Here is a 16720-nt window from a genome sequence, read left to right as displayed (position 1 = left end):
ATAAATGTAATAAATAGATGTAATAAATCACAAACTGATACAATTCACCATGTAAATGAGTCTAAATTATCATATGCAGTTGTTTTTTATGGCAAAACATGTCTTTTTTCACCAAAGAAGGCTCACACAAATTCCAAAGGCAGATACTGATCAGATCAGGGCCTGGTGTGTGGACTGTGGGGGTTTTACGATGTGGTCCCATTTTGATTGGTCAGTTTGAATGTCTCAGTATTTAGGCTTTGGTCACATGGTCAAGAAAGATACAAAATAGCTGGTAAATGCTGGTAAATGCTCTGTCTCTTTTGCTGGGCTGTCTTTTCCTGGTCTGCTCCTTTCCTTCTCTGCCTCTTTGAGGCCTACTACTCTCTTTGTCTCTTCTTCCCCTTGTCTCTCCTTCTACTTCTGGTAACTTTATTTTTACATTTAAGCTGGGTACAATTTATATTCTATGTTTTATCATTTCATATTTTATCATTTTATACAGTTATTTTGTCATTAATTCAGTTGTAACCACAGATAATTATTGTCATTAAATCATCTCATTTTTAACTATTTGTGAATTACTTTTGATTTAACATCAAAATAATTGCTCCATATTGCAACACAATACAATCACATAATATCAACGCTCTCCCACATTTTAAGCTATTAATACTGCCCTTATTTCCGTTTTTGGAATAAGATCGCAGAAGAATGGTTTGACTAGAAATGTACAGTTTTTTACCATCACGCTGATAACTTTTTAGCCGCTCGGCAGAACTACAGACCAAACCGCTGTGGTTTAAAACCATTCTTACAACCAAGCAAAGAATTATCTGGATTACATAATTATACACTAAATAAGTATATAAATAAGGTAAAATATTGCATATATACACAAGAACATACATACATAAGATAACATGAAAATAAAAATAATACAAATAACAGGATAAAAATAAATAAAAGTTCTGTACATAGTAAATGTAAAAACTGTACCTCCAGAAGTAGAAGCGTCTCCTGGTCCGTCCATTCCCGAGTGGCACTGGCAGCATTTTTATTCTGTGGAAATACAGACAACAGCTTCTTCATTTCTCCCAGAGCTCAAAAGCATGGCCATAGTTCACGTCCTAAAATTCCTTTTAAGCCACACATTGGGGTTTTACCTTAGCTGGACCGCTCTTCTTACTGTACACATCTGTCCTCAACCCAAAGTTCTGCAAGTCGGCTGGTTTGTCCTTCACTTTCTCCGGGAATGACAGCATCTGCTGAGAGGATGAAGTCTAGTGGAAAGATAAGAAGAACAGAGCTTAATCAGGTAAATATAGAAAACAATCAATGCATTACTCAAAATAAATGAATTGTTTACTGAAATATAATAATAGTAACAGTTATTAAAAAATTCAGCTACGCAGCTAACAAAACATAAAATACATCATTTACAGCAATATAACAATTTTAAATATTACGTTAATACTATCTTATCACTATCTACATTGCAAAAAAGACTAAAGAAATAAAGATAAAAAAAATATCAGAAGAACATTAATATAAAAAATTGGGATTCAAAATTGAGTCAATATCAGGAATAATTACAAAAATTTGAAGCTAAAGATCTCTTTTAGTGCAAGTGCCTCACTGCAGCTCTCTGATTGTCGGAGTTTTCTGTGGGGCATTATGGGAAATGTAGTTTTAATGCATAAAGTCCACGTTTCAGCACAATTATTTTCAAATGAGTTAATTAATAGGAACAAGTGGAGACCAAGTTGTAAGGATGGCTAAGTCTCTCAATAATATTACACCCTGAGAACTGTTAAGGAATTCTACGAGGCGAGACCACGAGAATTGTCAGGCACCAAAACAATATCTGAGAAAAGGATCAAATAGGAAACCAGTTCTTCAACTGTCCCAGTCATCCATCCTGGGCCCTACTCTCTGCCCTTTACTTTACCTTCTCCACCAGAGCAGCTCACTCACATACCACACAGAATGTCTAATTTTTTTTTAATGTGGTGTCTCTTGTGGCTCCATATTCATGTTTGGTATCATTTTAAATGTCTCCATATGGTTGGTAAAGTGGTCTAAATTTAACTGTAATATTTTGCAATTTCCTTTATATCTGTTGATTTGGATTGATTTTGATAAGATCTTTGTCAGATGCTCTACTCCTTGGAAAATGATCTTCACATCAACTCATGACCAGGCAATGGTCTTTGCGAAGCTTTAATTGTCTTGAATTTATGATGGTTTGTTGTGATTTGAGTATTTAAGGAAAAGGTGCAAAAGTGTCTGTGGGATCCTGTAGCCAGGATACCATTTGCAGTGTGTGAGTCTCTGAGTTCTGCATTCTGCATCAAGGCTTATGTGCTGCAACGTACTTCTACTTGGTCAGGAATTAAATTCTTAAATGTATCTTTGGGTAATTCATGTTGTACATTTCTGAATTGGCTTATTTTATTTAATTATGTGAAGTAGAATGGAAAATCTTTGCCTGACAGATAAATGCAAAATTCGTGTCTAAGGGTGCTTTCACACCTGTAAATCGATTCAGTTGTTCTGAAACAGATTTTACAAATGTTACATTGTTGGTCTTTGCTCTTGGAGCGGTTCGCTTTCACACTGCAAAGTTTCTAATCGGACGATAAGAGCTAAAACAAGTCATGTGTGAGTAAACTCTCCTCACATTGGTCAGAGTTTCAGGGTTTATTTGGCAGAGTCCCGCTCAGCTGTCAGGAGAGGTGGTGGTTTGGTGGTGTTTGACAAGGTGCGCGCGACTTGTCTGAAGAGTGAGGAGAGATGCGGTGGGGAAGGGTGAGAAGGGTGCGCGACATAGCCTATTTGAGGACCGGGAGGGAGACGCGAGATTACAGGGAGATTATCACTCGTTTGCGGGCATCCGGAGACTCGCGAACCTTCCCTCCCTACTCATAATTCTTTCTTCATATCCATAAAACACTGTGATATAACCGCGCTCGGATCGTATCACTTTCTCACTGCAATCGATCTGCTCCAGAGTTTGTTTCAATCGAGCCGAGACCACCTCATTCAAGCGATCTTGGATCGATTGATTTGGCGCAGATCCGAGAGCGATTGGTGGTTTCACATATGCCAAATGAACCGCGGGCATCCGGACACTCGCGAACCTTCCCTCCCTACTCATAATTCTCTCTTCATATAGCCGTATGCCTATTACATATCCATAAAACACTGTGATATAACCGCGCTCGGATCGTATCACTTTCTCACTACAATCGATCTGCTCCAGAGTTTGTTTCAATCGAGCCGAGACCACCTCATTCAAGCGATCTTGGAGTGATTGATTTGGCGCGAATCCGAGAGCGTTTGGTGGTTTCACATATGCCAAACGAACCGCGCTAACTGGGAAACGAGACAGGTTCCGAAACAAAAGTGTGAAAGCACCCTAACTCTCTTTTCACTTGCCTACCCTTAATATCTCCTGAAATCTTTGTAACTAGTAGATTGTTTAGGCTGATGTTTCCGCAACCTATGACCAAGATTCGTTTATACATTCAGGCTCAATGGATGGGGCATAGGCACAGCATTAGAGACCTGTTGATTTCTGACAAACACTGACTTAGTATGATATAATCTAGTGGCTAAACCAAACATTCTTTGTGTATGGGCAAGCATGGGGCGGCCTAATATTGCTTAAAGCAAATTAGTTTACAGTCATATCCTCTATCTAAGAACCAGAACTGGCGAGGTTGTGTGCGTAAGCAGATGTAACTGGCCAGCATATTGACTCTAAGCGACTTTGGGTAAACGATGAACCGTTAACAGAAAATAAGGATTTATTAGGTTAATCGATCAAATTTAGACCAAATCACAACCTATAAAGTAATCAGCTTGAATTGGATGAATCTAAATTTAAATTAATATGAATTGGAGTCAGAATAAACTTGCCGTTGGAAACAAATTTAAATAAATGTTAACAAATAAAAATATTTATTTTCAAAAAGGCTTACACGCATTTAACCTTCCACCATGCTGTTAGTTCTGTCATACGACTACTAGATGGACCGTTACAAGATCAATTATGAACCTCAGAGCTCATAACAACTTTGTCGTTGTTGAGAAAATGAATAATTTTTAAGAGATTTTTAACAGCCAATGAGAAAGCGGGATGCAAAGCAGAAAGAATTTCGTAAAGGAGTGATTAAGCTACAGCCAATGAGAGGACAAACATTTTGACTTAAGTTTGACCACACTGATAAAACTTTCGTCAATAATTGTTTCTAGGCCGTTGATTAAAAGAAAGAAAAACAGAAATACATATGTGTTTATTGTACCTGAGATGCTTTCGGCTGTAGTGGCACAAGACTTGATGGAGTATCTGCTAGAACGTGAAAGTGTGAAGTGGGTGGAGGTCCCATCGGAGTGGGTCGACTCTCTGAATCCACCTGATAATTAATCAGGCCCCACTGCTCCAGAAAAGCATGGACTCTGTTAACAAACATAAAATGCATCAAAGTTATATATAAAAAAAACACGGATATTCAATTCAACTTTTTTTGTAAAGCGCTTTTTACAATAATTATTTATGATTTCAAAGCACCAAAATTCGAAAAAGTTATTAGGTATTAGTTACCAAAACTTTACTAGTTACTAATAAATTTACTAATTAACTAGTAACTAAAAGCTTTTAACAGTTAAAGTTATTAAATATAAGCATAGTTAACCAGCAGGTTTATAGCATAAAGGTGATGTCTATGTGTAATGAAGTGTATTAGTGTATTAAAGGTGCTGTATATTAACTTTTTGACCCTTCTAAAGCATAAAAATACCATTAAATGTTTGCAGATATTTAAAAAACATGTCAAGTGAACATTCTTGTTTATCTGAAAAACAACGGCCATTGGAATCTATTGGCTCAAGACTTCCGTTCTCATTCCCTTACATTGATTTTTAGATGTTAAAAAAGAGCCTGTTAACCATCTTGATGATGCAAACTGATATTTTACTATTATATTATTCTCCTTTTAATGTATAGTCATAAACACACTTGTTTGAAGAGCAGTGTAATTTTGACAGCAAATTTTGATTTAGTTTTAGTCTTAGTCTTTTGACTAAAATTCCATTTTAGTGTCATATTTTAGTCTTCTGAATCATTTTAGTTTTAGTATAGTTTTAGTTGACTAAATTTCATAAGATTTTAGTCGACTAAATCTACTCTATGTTTAGTTGACTAAAATATATTTGGTTTAATTTAAGTGTAATTTAATTAAAATATTGTATACCTTTATTTATACAAAATGAATCTGCATATCCACTGAATATGGCAGAATATTTGGCGGTTTATTCCACTATGGTGACCCCTGATAAATAAGAGACTAAGTTGAAGCAAAATGAATAAATGAATGAATTTCTCCCATAGCCAACTGTATGGAAGTTCTAGAACAATTGCAAAAACAAGCACACCTCGCATTATAGAATGCAGAGTAAAGTCAATAGTCATTTTAGGAAGAGTCTTTCACCAAACCTCATAATTGCACAAACGTCTCCAGCGAGGTTCCTACGGCAAGCCGTGGAGGTCAAATATTCTTGTGGGTTCAGTCTGTATGTGTCGATCATGAAGTTACGATACGCCAAATAACTGTAACAGACAAGTCTGAATATGAAACTGGGTGGATAATAAAATCGTTTCAGATCCCATTGATTTGAAGGTCAATGGGATGCAAAACGATTTGGTTACCATTTTTCTTCAAATGATTACACAGTCCTACAAATTTGTAATGCTGAATTGGTAAGAAAATGATTTTTAAAAATGTGCAATTCCTCTTTGATTCTTTACTTTACTTTTTTATATATGTTATCCAAAATATTCTTACATTTCTGGAGTCTTCGACTTGTTCTTCCCATTGAAAAACTCAGGCAGTGCTCTGCGCTCTATAGCATGGACACTAAAAAACACAGAAACAAGCTGTTATGCTACATTTTCGTAAAAACTAATAAGATGCAAAGTTGTGTGCAGTCATAGCACCTGTTATAGTCGAACCAAGCAGCATAACTAGGGATAATAATATGATGGGTCTGTTCAGTGACATTATCTTCATGAAGGTCTGAGCCCTTCACTGGTTCTCCTTTCACACTCGGGGATCCTTCTTCTTCCTCCTTGAATCACACAAGCACAAAACTAACCATTAAACTAAAAAAATACAGTGGGATTTAGAATAAAAATATATAATAATAAAAATCTCAGTTCCTTTTAGGATTTCTACTCATGTATTTGAATAAAACATCATTTTTGTTTTAATCTATAAACTTCTGATCACATTTCTTCCCAATTTAAAATAAAACTGTTTGTCATTTAGAGCATGTATTTGCATTCCATTGTATCAATATTTGTTTGAATAACCCTGATTCTCTTAGTTTGTTCCATAGCTGTGCATAACAAATGGAAATGTGAAACTGAACCACCTCTAGTTTGGAACTGTGATTCATATTAATAAGTGCTGCAATACCTTTCCAACAGTCTCCATTGATTCGTCCTCTTGTTCATCTAGGTGTGATATCAGAAAATTATAAATCATATTAACATATGTGACCATGGACTACAAAACCAAATATGATTTATACATAATCGAACAGCAAAATAAATAAGCATTCCATAGATGTGTGGTTTCTTAGGATAGGACAATATTTGGCCAAGATAAAACTATTTAGAATTCTGAAAGTTCAAAAAATATAAATATTGAGAAAATCACTTTTAAAGATGCAGCATGTAAGTTTGACACCCAGTTTTTGAATTAAGTATTGCACACCTGGTTAAAAACATACGCAAGCACAGGTTGCCAGATTGATCACATCAACAGGAGTGTGCCTAACTATCGAGCCTAAAGGCTGATTTAAACCCTATTCTAAATAAAAGCAAAGGCACATGATAGAAGGATTTTCCATATTAAAAGCAGTTTTTGTTCTAAAATGCCACCTGAAATTTATAATTTAGAAACGGCTCCTATTTCTTGCAACTGTACAACAGGATAAACTGACAATGATCACCTCAGGGACACCTCATGTGCTTTATTCAGTGTTAAATGCTAACAATGTGAGTTTGAATACCATTTTACATGGCATTTATTGCCATATACTGAAAGCAGCAGCAAATAGTTCACCTCAGATCTTAAAAATTAAACAAAAAGCGTTTAAATTAGACTCATTGTAAACCAACACATATCAGTGATTCAGCATGTACATTTAATAATGTTAAAGAAGTTTTATATGTATAATTAGATTATAAACCTTGCCATTTTGTTGGAGTGCAGTAAGTGCACTATTCTGTGCTTCTGAATGGCTGTATTTAAAGTTCTGTCGTATTTCGTCTCGTGCAAACAACCAAATTACTTATCACAGCAAATCTCGTCATATAGAGTGCTGTTAGTACACAAGGTTACAATGTAACCTGCTCACCTGTTTGCAAAATTTATATTATTTGCTAATTAATAACCTCATTTGGAACTCTGAATCAGCATCTCATTTCAGAGTCTGCTGCTGTCCACCAGGGGTCACTCTTTGGTCACAGACGCACACTATGGAGCCTTCCTGACTGAATAAATGAATGAAATACACTGTTTTCCACCAAGGCAACCAAGGACGCTGAAATATAATTGGCTAAACTGGCAGTGGGTGGGCTATATGAAACAAAACAAAGACAGCCATTCCAGTACCTAATGTACATTTTCAAAGCAGAATATCTGATATGTTCACTTAGCATGTTTCTTAAATATCTGAAAGCATATTATGGTATTTTTATGCTTTACAAGAGTCAAAAGCTTACATACAGCACCTTTAAAGTTGTCCAAAGTTGTTAGCTATTCATATTATGAATAAAAAATTAAGTTCTGATACATTTACAAAAAGAAATGTACAAATTGTCTTCAAATATCAAAAATCATGACCCATACAAAATGCTGTGCAGGGTCGCATACACTATGACATACTGCAATGTTAATTAACATAGAAAGAGAAAGTGTGTGCTGTTAACATTAAATAGCTCAATGTGTGAAAAGCACTGAATCTGTACTGGGTTAAAACCTTTGATTTTGTAAACACACGCTTCAACTTTCGGTTAGTTTCTGGTGTTATTAGAGACAGAAACAATTGAAACATACCAAGGTCAGTCATAGTGCCTCCTTTCACTGGAGTGGAATCTGAGTCCTTCTTAGTCACTACACACACACAAAATTCAAGGTTACACACAATCTGGACTACACCGTGAAGTAAGAAGCATTAGATGTGTATGAAGGCACCTGTTTTAGGTAGTGTAGCTTCCTCCACTGCAGGCACAGGTGAGGGTTCATCCAACTCTTTAGTCAGATCTTCTTGCTCTTCTTCTCTCTGTCCTCGTTTGGATTTAGTGTAGGGAGTAGTGGGACTGAAAACACATAAAGCATTTTTAAAAACATTTTTATGCATTTTAGATTTAAAGAAAGGGGGGTTAAAATTATAGAAGGGTATATTTCTGAGAAAATGGAGGAAATAGGTTAATTATATTTAATTATACAGATAGAAGACGTAATTTTGTTGCTATAAATAAATAGAAGATGAGTATAAGATAAATATATAGATAAATAGATAGTTAAATATATGCTAATATGTACGTATATGGCTATATATATATTTACTATGTATTCTGTTTAATACCTATGTTAATAATGAAGGTGGAGGGAATTTGGTGGCTCAGTGGTTAGCACTTTTAATTAGCGTTTCTGTTTAGAGTTTGTGATATAGGTGAATTGAATAAATAATTGGCCATAGTAAATGACTTTGTATGGGTGTTTCACAGAACTGGGTTGCAGCTGGAAGGGCATCAGCTGTGCTGGAACAATTTGCGGTTTATTTTACTGTGGTGACCCCTGATGGATAAAGGGACTAAGCTGAAGGAAAATGAATGAATGAATAATGATGTATAGTTAGCACACCTGGCAATAATGTATATAAATTGTATGTCAATTAAGGTCACAAACTGAGATACAAATGTAACTTGAAATATTGTATGATTGTACTCAAATGAGTGTTAACAATAGACAAAAAAAAGGATGGGGGTTGAGTAAAATTAAAAGTAAATGATCTGAAAACTTTAATTCCGGAGTAAAATAACACTTTGATCTTTTTTGTTTCCTTAAATTATGATCATTGTGTAGCCTATTTTATTTGATTATTAGGGAGTCTAACCACTTTAATGAGAATCAGCTTGTTCGATAACAGTCTTTGTTTTATTAATTCTTAACATTGTGTACTTTACAAGAATTTGTTTCTTTTTCGATTGTCTCTGTTTTTCGTTTAAGCGTCAGATCCGCTAAAGATCACTGTTTTGATTTCTACGTTTTCCTTTGGTTAATTAGTTTAGTGTTTTTTAATTTAGGCTGTTTTGTTTTCTTCATTTCTTTTTTTTGGCAACACTCTTGTTTGTTTTTGTTACTAATCAATTTACATTCTAAACTTTCATATTTATAGTTTTTTATTATTGTTCAATAAATTACCAAATTTGTTTCACATTTTCCATAATTTGTCCTCTTTTTCACCCAGCACCAGAAAAGTCTCACTTAAATGTTACGTCTCAGCCTCTGAATAACTAAAACTTGCAACAGCATAAAAAGGATAAAAATATATGATTTAATTTGAACTTGAATTCTGACGTTTTTAAATGTTTATGTAAATGCAGATTTTTATTTTGGAGGATTGTGAAATATCGGATCGGCACAGCTGAAATATTGATAGTTAAATATTACAATATGAACTATTTTACTTTTTATTATATTTAGACATTTTATTTCAGTCAACAGTATAATTATTTCAATTAACAATACAAAAGGGGGCAATACAGTGGGGCAGTAGGTAGTGCTGTCGCCTCACAGCAAGAAGGTCGCTGGGTCGCTGGTTCGAACCTCGGCTCAGTTGGCGTTTCTGTGTGGAGTTTGCATGTTCTCCCTACATTCGCGTGGGTTTCCTCCGGGTGCTCCGGTTTCCCCCACAATACAAGGACATACGATACAGGTGAATTGGGTAGGCTAAATTGGCTGTAGTGTATGAGTGTGTGAGTGGATGTTTCCCAGAGATGGGTTGCAGATGGAAGGGCATCCACTGCGTAAACGTGCTGGATAAGTTGGCGGTTCATTCCGCTGTGGCGACCCCGGATAAATAAAGGAACTAAGCCGACAAAAAAATGATTGAATGAACAAAACAAAAGTGGGTTGAGTTTTAGTTACACAAGGAATTGACTAAAACCACATATAATCAGTACTTTCTGATTACTGATGTGAAAATATTATAAATTATTCATATTTCAGTCTTAATAATGTATTAGTCTTAATAATAATTATTTAAATAATACATGTCCAGCAAATACAATGTAAAAAGAAATAAGTCAAATAACTGAAAATACATAAATAGCCTTTTATAGAGAGTTATGAAAATACCCTTTCTTGGTGTTTTTTTTCTTGCTCTCCTGTGGTGGAGGGGTAGGGGACGGAGAAGGGGAGCGTTTCCTCTTTTTGGCACCGCTGGGTTTCTTATCCCTTCTTTCATCAGGAGCGCTCACTTCATCTGTAAGAGTCTTTGCTGAAATCCTCTTCCTCCTCGGCCCTCCCTCTCCCACTTCATAGTCTTCCTCATTCATCCACTCATTAAACTGATCCAGGTCCAGAATCCACTTGGCATGGACCTGCACACACAAAACACACACACACACACACACACACACACACACACACACAAAACTCATATGGTCAAGTTATAAATCGATGAATTTATCTGAGTAACTTGAGCTAATAAGGGATTTTGTAAAAAGTCATGACAGACAAAGCAACAAAGACAAAAGGGACAAAGAAAAATAGAGGTATAGAACTGGAGACAGATGGAGGGATGTAAAGGGGGGTTTCGAACCTTCCTGGGTTTTTCAGCAGCGGGTGGATCCTCCACAGCAGCCTCTACCTCACTGGCTGATATCCATGTGTCATAACTGCATCATCAACACAGCACATTAATCCTGCATTCACATACACACATGGCCTCTATGTGTGTGTGTGTGTATGTATGTTCACCTATCAGGCCAGTAACCCCAATGTAGCAGCATTTGTTTGTCTCTCTTCATTACAGGACGGACCCACTCTTCTGTAAAGCACACACACACACACACACACACACACACACACACACACACACACACACACACACACACACACACACACACACACACAACAATATTACTACAGAAAATCCTTTTTCTTTTTCATTATTTGATGCAAATAAAAAACATTGGTGATACAAAAGCTTTGTAAAGGGCTCACAAACTGCCCCTTTAATTTTTTTACATTAAAAAATGTAATACAGTGGGACAGTGGGTAGCACAATCGTCTCACAGCAAGAAGGTCACTGGTTCGAACCCAGGCTGGGTTAGTTGGCATTTCTGTGTGGAGTTTGCATGTTCTCCCCATGTTCACGTGAGTTTCCTCCGGGTGCTCTGGTTTCCCCCACAAGTTCAAAGACATGCGATATAGGTAAACTGAATAAGCTAAATTGGTTGTAGTTTATGTGTGTGAATGAGTGTGTATGGATGTTTCCCAGTGATGGGTTGCAGCTGGAAGGGCATTCGCTGCCTAATACATATGCTGTATAAGATGGCGGTTCATTCCGCTGTGGCGACCCCGGATTAATAAAGGGACTAAGCCAAAAAGAAAATGAATGAATGAATGAATATATTTGAAGACACAGCAGAACATACCATCCTCCAGACTGGCAGGAATAGGCACAACTACATGAGAGCTGGAAAGCTTATCTTCGGTCACAGAGCCCTCCAAAAAAACATACAAATTAATAAGACAGAATGATATTTGATCTTGATTTTAATTAAATTTATTTCATGCCAAAATAAAATAAAAGTATAATAAAACTTTTTTTCGAAAAAATATTTTTATGTTTAAACACTTTGTCAGTTTGCTAGCTTTATGCTTGTATACAAAGATATTTAGACAATACTGTATATTGATCTGTTGGGGTCTCTTGGCCTGCTTGTTCAGGTTCAGATTGCAATATTTATGCTTACCCAAATGACCATACTAACAATGCAATCAAAACAGAGTTTGTTGTAATTGAACGTGCCAATTGTGAACACTCTAAAACACTGATATAAATACTTTTTAAAACGTATATTCCAGCCATAACTAGATGATATTTAGAGCAGTTAAATTGCAAAACGAAAGTACCTGGTGTCGTTTGATGATGTCCTTCAGTTTTCCTAGTAGTTTGGGCTCTATCTCTGAACTCAGGTAAATCACAGGTCGGGACAAACAGTTATTCTGCAAAGTCAAAAAAAACACATCATTATTCTCATGAATCCAACGATTTCATAACAGCAAATGATGTCTTAAATGTTCATCTGACTGGATGAGTTTGTGTGTGTGAAATTGCGTGTGTGACACACACCTGTACCAAAGACTTTTCTATAGTCATGAACATTTCAACATTGCGGTCCATTCTCGAAGGGTTCTGGAAGTCAAATCTCCTCCTGAGGGATAGAAAAATAAACAGCTAATAAGAATTAAATGCATTTTTAACCACTGAAGTAGCACTGAATTTGTATATAAAATCTCACATTGCTCACATTTAATTACTCAATTATAATATTAGAATATGTATGTAATATGTTCTGTTAATTATAATTATTTAACAACTGATTAAAACTCAAATTAGTGGCAAATATTTTAAAAAATTAGATTTCCTGGGAGAAAAAATGGGTTTTAAACATCAAATGATAATAAACCTTTTATAATAAATATAATAATGCTTTAAATAAATTACTTTTAAATGTGTTTTTATTTTATATATAAGCACAATATAACAACTATGATGCATTTTGATATTAGATATTTGTACAAATAGTATTCAAAACACTGAAGTTGACATTTTACATGCATTTAATATTCCTTGTGTGTAAATATGATATCTCAATTGTAAATCAAATTTGATACAGGTACAAAAATGGGGCATCTCATGTTTAACTGGCACCTCGTTTTTTAATTAATAATCTTAGAACTAAATTCACATCATTTATGTAATTATAGTGCTAATTAAATAAAGAGAACTGAAAGAACTGGATGGAGCATGATTATTACCATCCTTGATCACTCTTGAACTTGTAGGCAGCAGCCAGAATATGACACAGAGCTCCTCCAGCTTTGAAATCCAAAAAACACTTCACCTAAGGGTGAAATGAGAGCATTATGAGCAGTCTGCATGGTGCGCTGATTATTTATTGCATTCAGTACAATCATGAGAGAAAGCTTGTGTGAGTACCGGTAGTTTAGTGAGAGGAGGGTTGCTGACATGTCGGCCAAACACTTCCTCCTGAAACTGAAGCAGTTGAACCACCAGACTCGACAAAGATTTATTGGTGGGGGGCTCTGCTTGAATATACTGGGAAAAGATAGAGAAGGTGAAGGGGCTTGATCTCATAATAAAATTAAACATATAGTTGAAGTCAGAATTATTAGTCGCCTTTTGAGCTTGTTTTTTTCTTTTTCAAATATTTCCCAAATGATGTTTAATTGAGCAAAGAAACTTTCACAGTATGTCTGATAATGTTTTTTCTTCTGGTGAAAGTTTTGTTTTATTTCAGCTAAAATAAAAGCAGTTTTTAATTTTTTTAAAAACCATTTAAAGGTCAATATTATTAGTCCCTTTAAGCAATATTTTTTATTGATAGTCTACAGAACAAACCATCATTATACAATAACTTGCCTAATTACCCTATCCTGCCTAGTTAACCTAATTAACCTAGTTAAGCCTTTAAATGTCACTTTAAGCTGTTTAGAAGTGTCCTGAAAAATATCTAATAAAATATTACTTACTGTCATCATCGCAAAGATAAAATAAATCAGTTATTAGAGATAAGTTATTAAAACTATTACGTTTAGAAATGTGTTGAAAAAATCTTCTCACCGTTAAACCGAAATTAGGGGGAAAAAATAAACAGAGGGACTAATTATTTAGGAGGGCTAATAATTCTGACCTCAACTGAATAAGGTGAGTAGTCATAGTCTAGTAAATCAACCAGGCACGTTAATCACTTGATATTTGGTCTTAATTTGATCAATATTATCTGTTTTGGTCAATAAGAATAATGTAGCATACATTTGGTCATTTTGTGACCATTGGATTAGGCACACAATCTGTTTTAAATGTATGTAAATGCTAACTTTTAATTACATTTTATAGAACAAGTGATAATGTCATTTATTAAAAGGAATATACCAAAATGTATGTATTACACTAAGCAGTTCCTATAATGTTTAATAACTTACATCTACTGAACATTTGTATTTATCACAATCTTTGCTGCTTGACTTCTGATATTGCATTGCATTGCAATTACACAAAAATACCAGTGAAAGTTGTTGAAAAGATGCTCCGAGCATGATATGAAAACACTTCGGTTGTCACAACAGTGCACATATTTGACAATTAAGATTCATAAATTTTAATTATTAATCTTACAGTGATTGAATTTATACATAATGAATTTACATTCCAAACCTTAATTTCACAGTATTAATAATTCCTGTGGTTTACTTTGAATTGTGTTATTTGAAAATAAATTGGATATAATCTGTCTTCACCTCATATATTTAAAATACCTCAAAATAATTTATGCATAATCGTAATTAACATTAGTGTAAACAAATGCATTTTCATGCAGACATCACCAAGTAATTCGTTCAGAACTTTCAACTGGCCATAGAATGACCCATATTGTAAAATGAAGAACCCAGCATTTTACTGAAGATTGTTAATTTACTCTATAAATATCTATTCATCACAATCTGCAATATTTTACGAAAAGTTACAATCAATACTTTTAAATGATCAAGTAAAAGAATAAAGGCTGTTCTGCATAGAATCTACAGCATTGGTGGTCATGACAGTGCATATATATTTCTATTTATGTTTAAAAGGCTTAAAAGGATTAATTAGGTTAACTATAGGCAGGTTAGGGTAATTAGGAAAGTTATTGCATAACGATGGTTTGTTCTGTACACCATCTAAAAAATATAGCTTAAAGGGGCTAAAAATATAGACCCTAAAATGGCTTTTAAAAAACTAAAAACTGCTTTTATTCTAGCTAAAATAAAAGGAACAAGACTTTCTCCAGAAAACAAAATAGTATCAGACATACTGTGAAAATTTCCCTGCTCTGTTAAACATAATTTGGAAAATATTAAAAATATATAAATAAATAAAATAAATTAAAGGGGAGCCAATAATTCTGACTATATATAGGCTATATACAATTTTAATATTTGTATTTATTATTTTACTTTTTATTCATTAAGTTTAAATACCTACATTTAAAATGGTTTCAGAAATAGGTGTAAAAACATTGAATGAATGAAAAAAAGAAAACTATATATTTATGTTAAACCTATGAAAAACCTATATATTATTTTTTAAATATTATTCATGCAGTAGAAATGCATTTATTAAACTAAGGTTTGCACTGAACTACACAAAACATTTTCATCTGAAGGAATATATTTAACATCACATATGACACATCTCGACAGTCCCATGCTTATATTAAATAAGGCTTTATTAGCGGAAAATTACACTTTGTTGCACACTATACTCGAACCCCATACATTGATTATCTACAGTGTAAATTGCAGACAATATGAACAGAGAAAATATATTCTTCATATCTGCCAGTGAGTTTGCCATCGTCTACAGCGCGCGAGGCGGATTTGGCTGCACATCTGGATTCACGCACTTGCGCTGCCAGTACCGCAGCCCCGTTACACGAGCTGGCCTTTCCCTGTATAAAAGAGAAAGGCCATTCACAAAAACCTATCAGTATAAGCTCGAATGACTATCGTGAGATGTGGAAAGGACAACAGATATTGCAGATGAAACCGAATCTTGACTACGTCTTTAGAGTTTTGTGAAGAGGCGCATGCAGCATCTTCTATTGTCTGAGACGCGTCAGTCTGTGGATTTTAACAGCTGGATTTCTCTCCATCTCCTTTCCTGCCCTCCCCTCTCCTTTCTGCCTGCCCGCCTCGAGTCTGCCCTTTCCTGCACTAATAACTCAATGACCGTTCGTGCTGCTGACAAATAAACGAATGGTACCTTTTTATAATTCTTGCCCAGCCAAACCCGGACATTGTCGAACTGCGAGACGGTATCAGACGCTTCGAAATATTTTACATTCGGGCCGCCGTCTTTCTTCCGTACCGCCATCTTTGTCTGCTCGAAAGTTTTGCCACCCACCGCCCCCTGGCGTTCATTTGTTTTGCTAGAAAAATCGAAAGTGATAGTCGATGGTTATGAAACTGCCTCCATCCTGGCTCAAATATTAGGCTTGCGCTTCTCTTCCAGCGTTGGAAAAAGGAGCCAAAATGGCTGACAAAGGTGGGCAGTGACTTCACCGTATCCCATCCCCCTCCCCAAAATATTGCAATCACATCTCCACAACAGACTGTTGTAGTGCTCATATTTTACTAATCTTGGTGGCACTTATTCTAGAGTTACCTCATATTTCCCTCAAACTGTTTCCCTCGTTTTTTTCCCTAAAAAAACAATTTAGGCCTACCAGCATGCGCCTGCAAATGGTAAGTAATTTAGAATATTTAGTAATAGCTAATGAGCAGGAAGCAATTTTGTCAGTAAGCATCAAATATATAACTCACGGTGATGCTGATGAACTTGGCCATCTCAAACTTTTCAAGTT

The 16720-nt window shown here is 35.2% G+C and overlaps 1 protein-coding gene across 1 annotated transcript in view; it reads right to left on the bottom strand.

Annotated features, from left to right (window-relative positions):
• Positions 1–16254, bottom strand: part of smarcc2 (SWI/SNF related BAF chromatin remodeling complex subunit C2) — a 30200-nt gene extending 13946 nt beyond the window's left edge. Inside the window, exons 1-18 of the mRNA XM_021474611.3 lie at positions 16120–16254; positions 13291–13410; positions 13110–13195; positions 12421–12502; positions 12201–12293; positions 11720–11789; positions 11040–11109; positions 10882–10957; positions 10416–10660; positions 8247–8371; positions 8109–8165; positions 6462–6499; positions 5981–6111; positions 5829–5900; positions 5480–5593; positions 4290–4443; positions 1146–1262; positions 979–1041 (exon numbers count right to left, since the gene is read on the bottom strand). Of these exons, the coding sequence (XP_021330286.1) occupies positions 979–1041; positions 1146–1262; positions 4290–4443; positions 5480–5593; positions 5829–5900; positions 5981–6111; positions 6462–6499; positions 8109–8165; positions 8247–8371; positions 10416–10660; positions 10882–10957; positions 11040–11109; positions 11720–11789; positions 12201–12293; positions 12421–12502; positions 13110–13195; positions 13291–13410; positions 16120–16230 (1824 nt within the window). The 5' untranslated portion in view covers positions 16231–16254. The remainder of the gene's footprint in view (positions 1–978; positions 1042–1145; positions 1263–4289; positions 4444–5479; positions 5594–5828; positions 5901–5980; positions 6112–6461; positions 6500–8108; positions 8166–8246; positions 8372–10415; positions 10661–10881; positions 10958–11039; positions 11110–11719; positions 11790–12200; positions 12294–12420; positions 12503–13109; positions 13196–13290; positions 13411–16119) is intronic.
• Positions 16255–16720: the final 466 nt, after the last annotated feature.

The sequence above is a fragment of the Danio rerio genome, chromosome 6 (assembly GCF_049306965.1).
Source record: "Danio rerio strain Tuebingen ecotype United States chromosome 6, GRCz12tu, whole genome shotgun sequence".
Classification (NCBI taxonomy): domain Eukaryota; kingdom Metazoa; phylum Chordata; class Actinopteri; order Cypriniformes; family Danionidae; genus Danio; species Danio rerio.
This window is presented reverse-complemented; position numbering and strand designations above follow the sequence as displayed.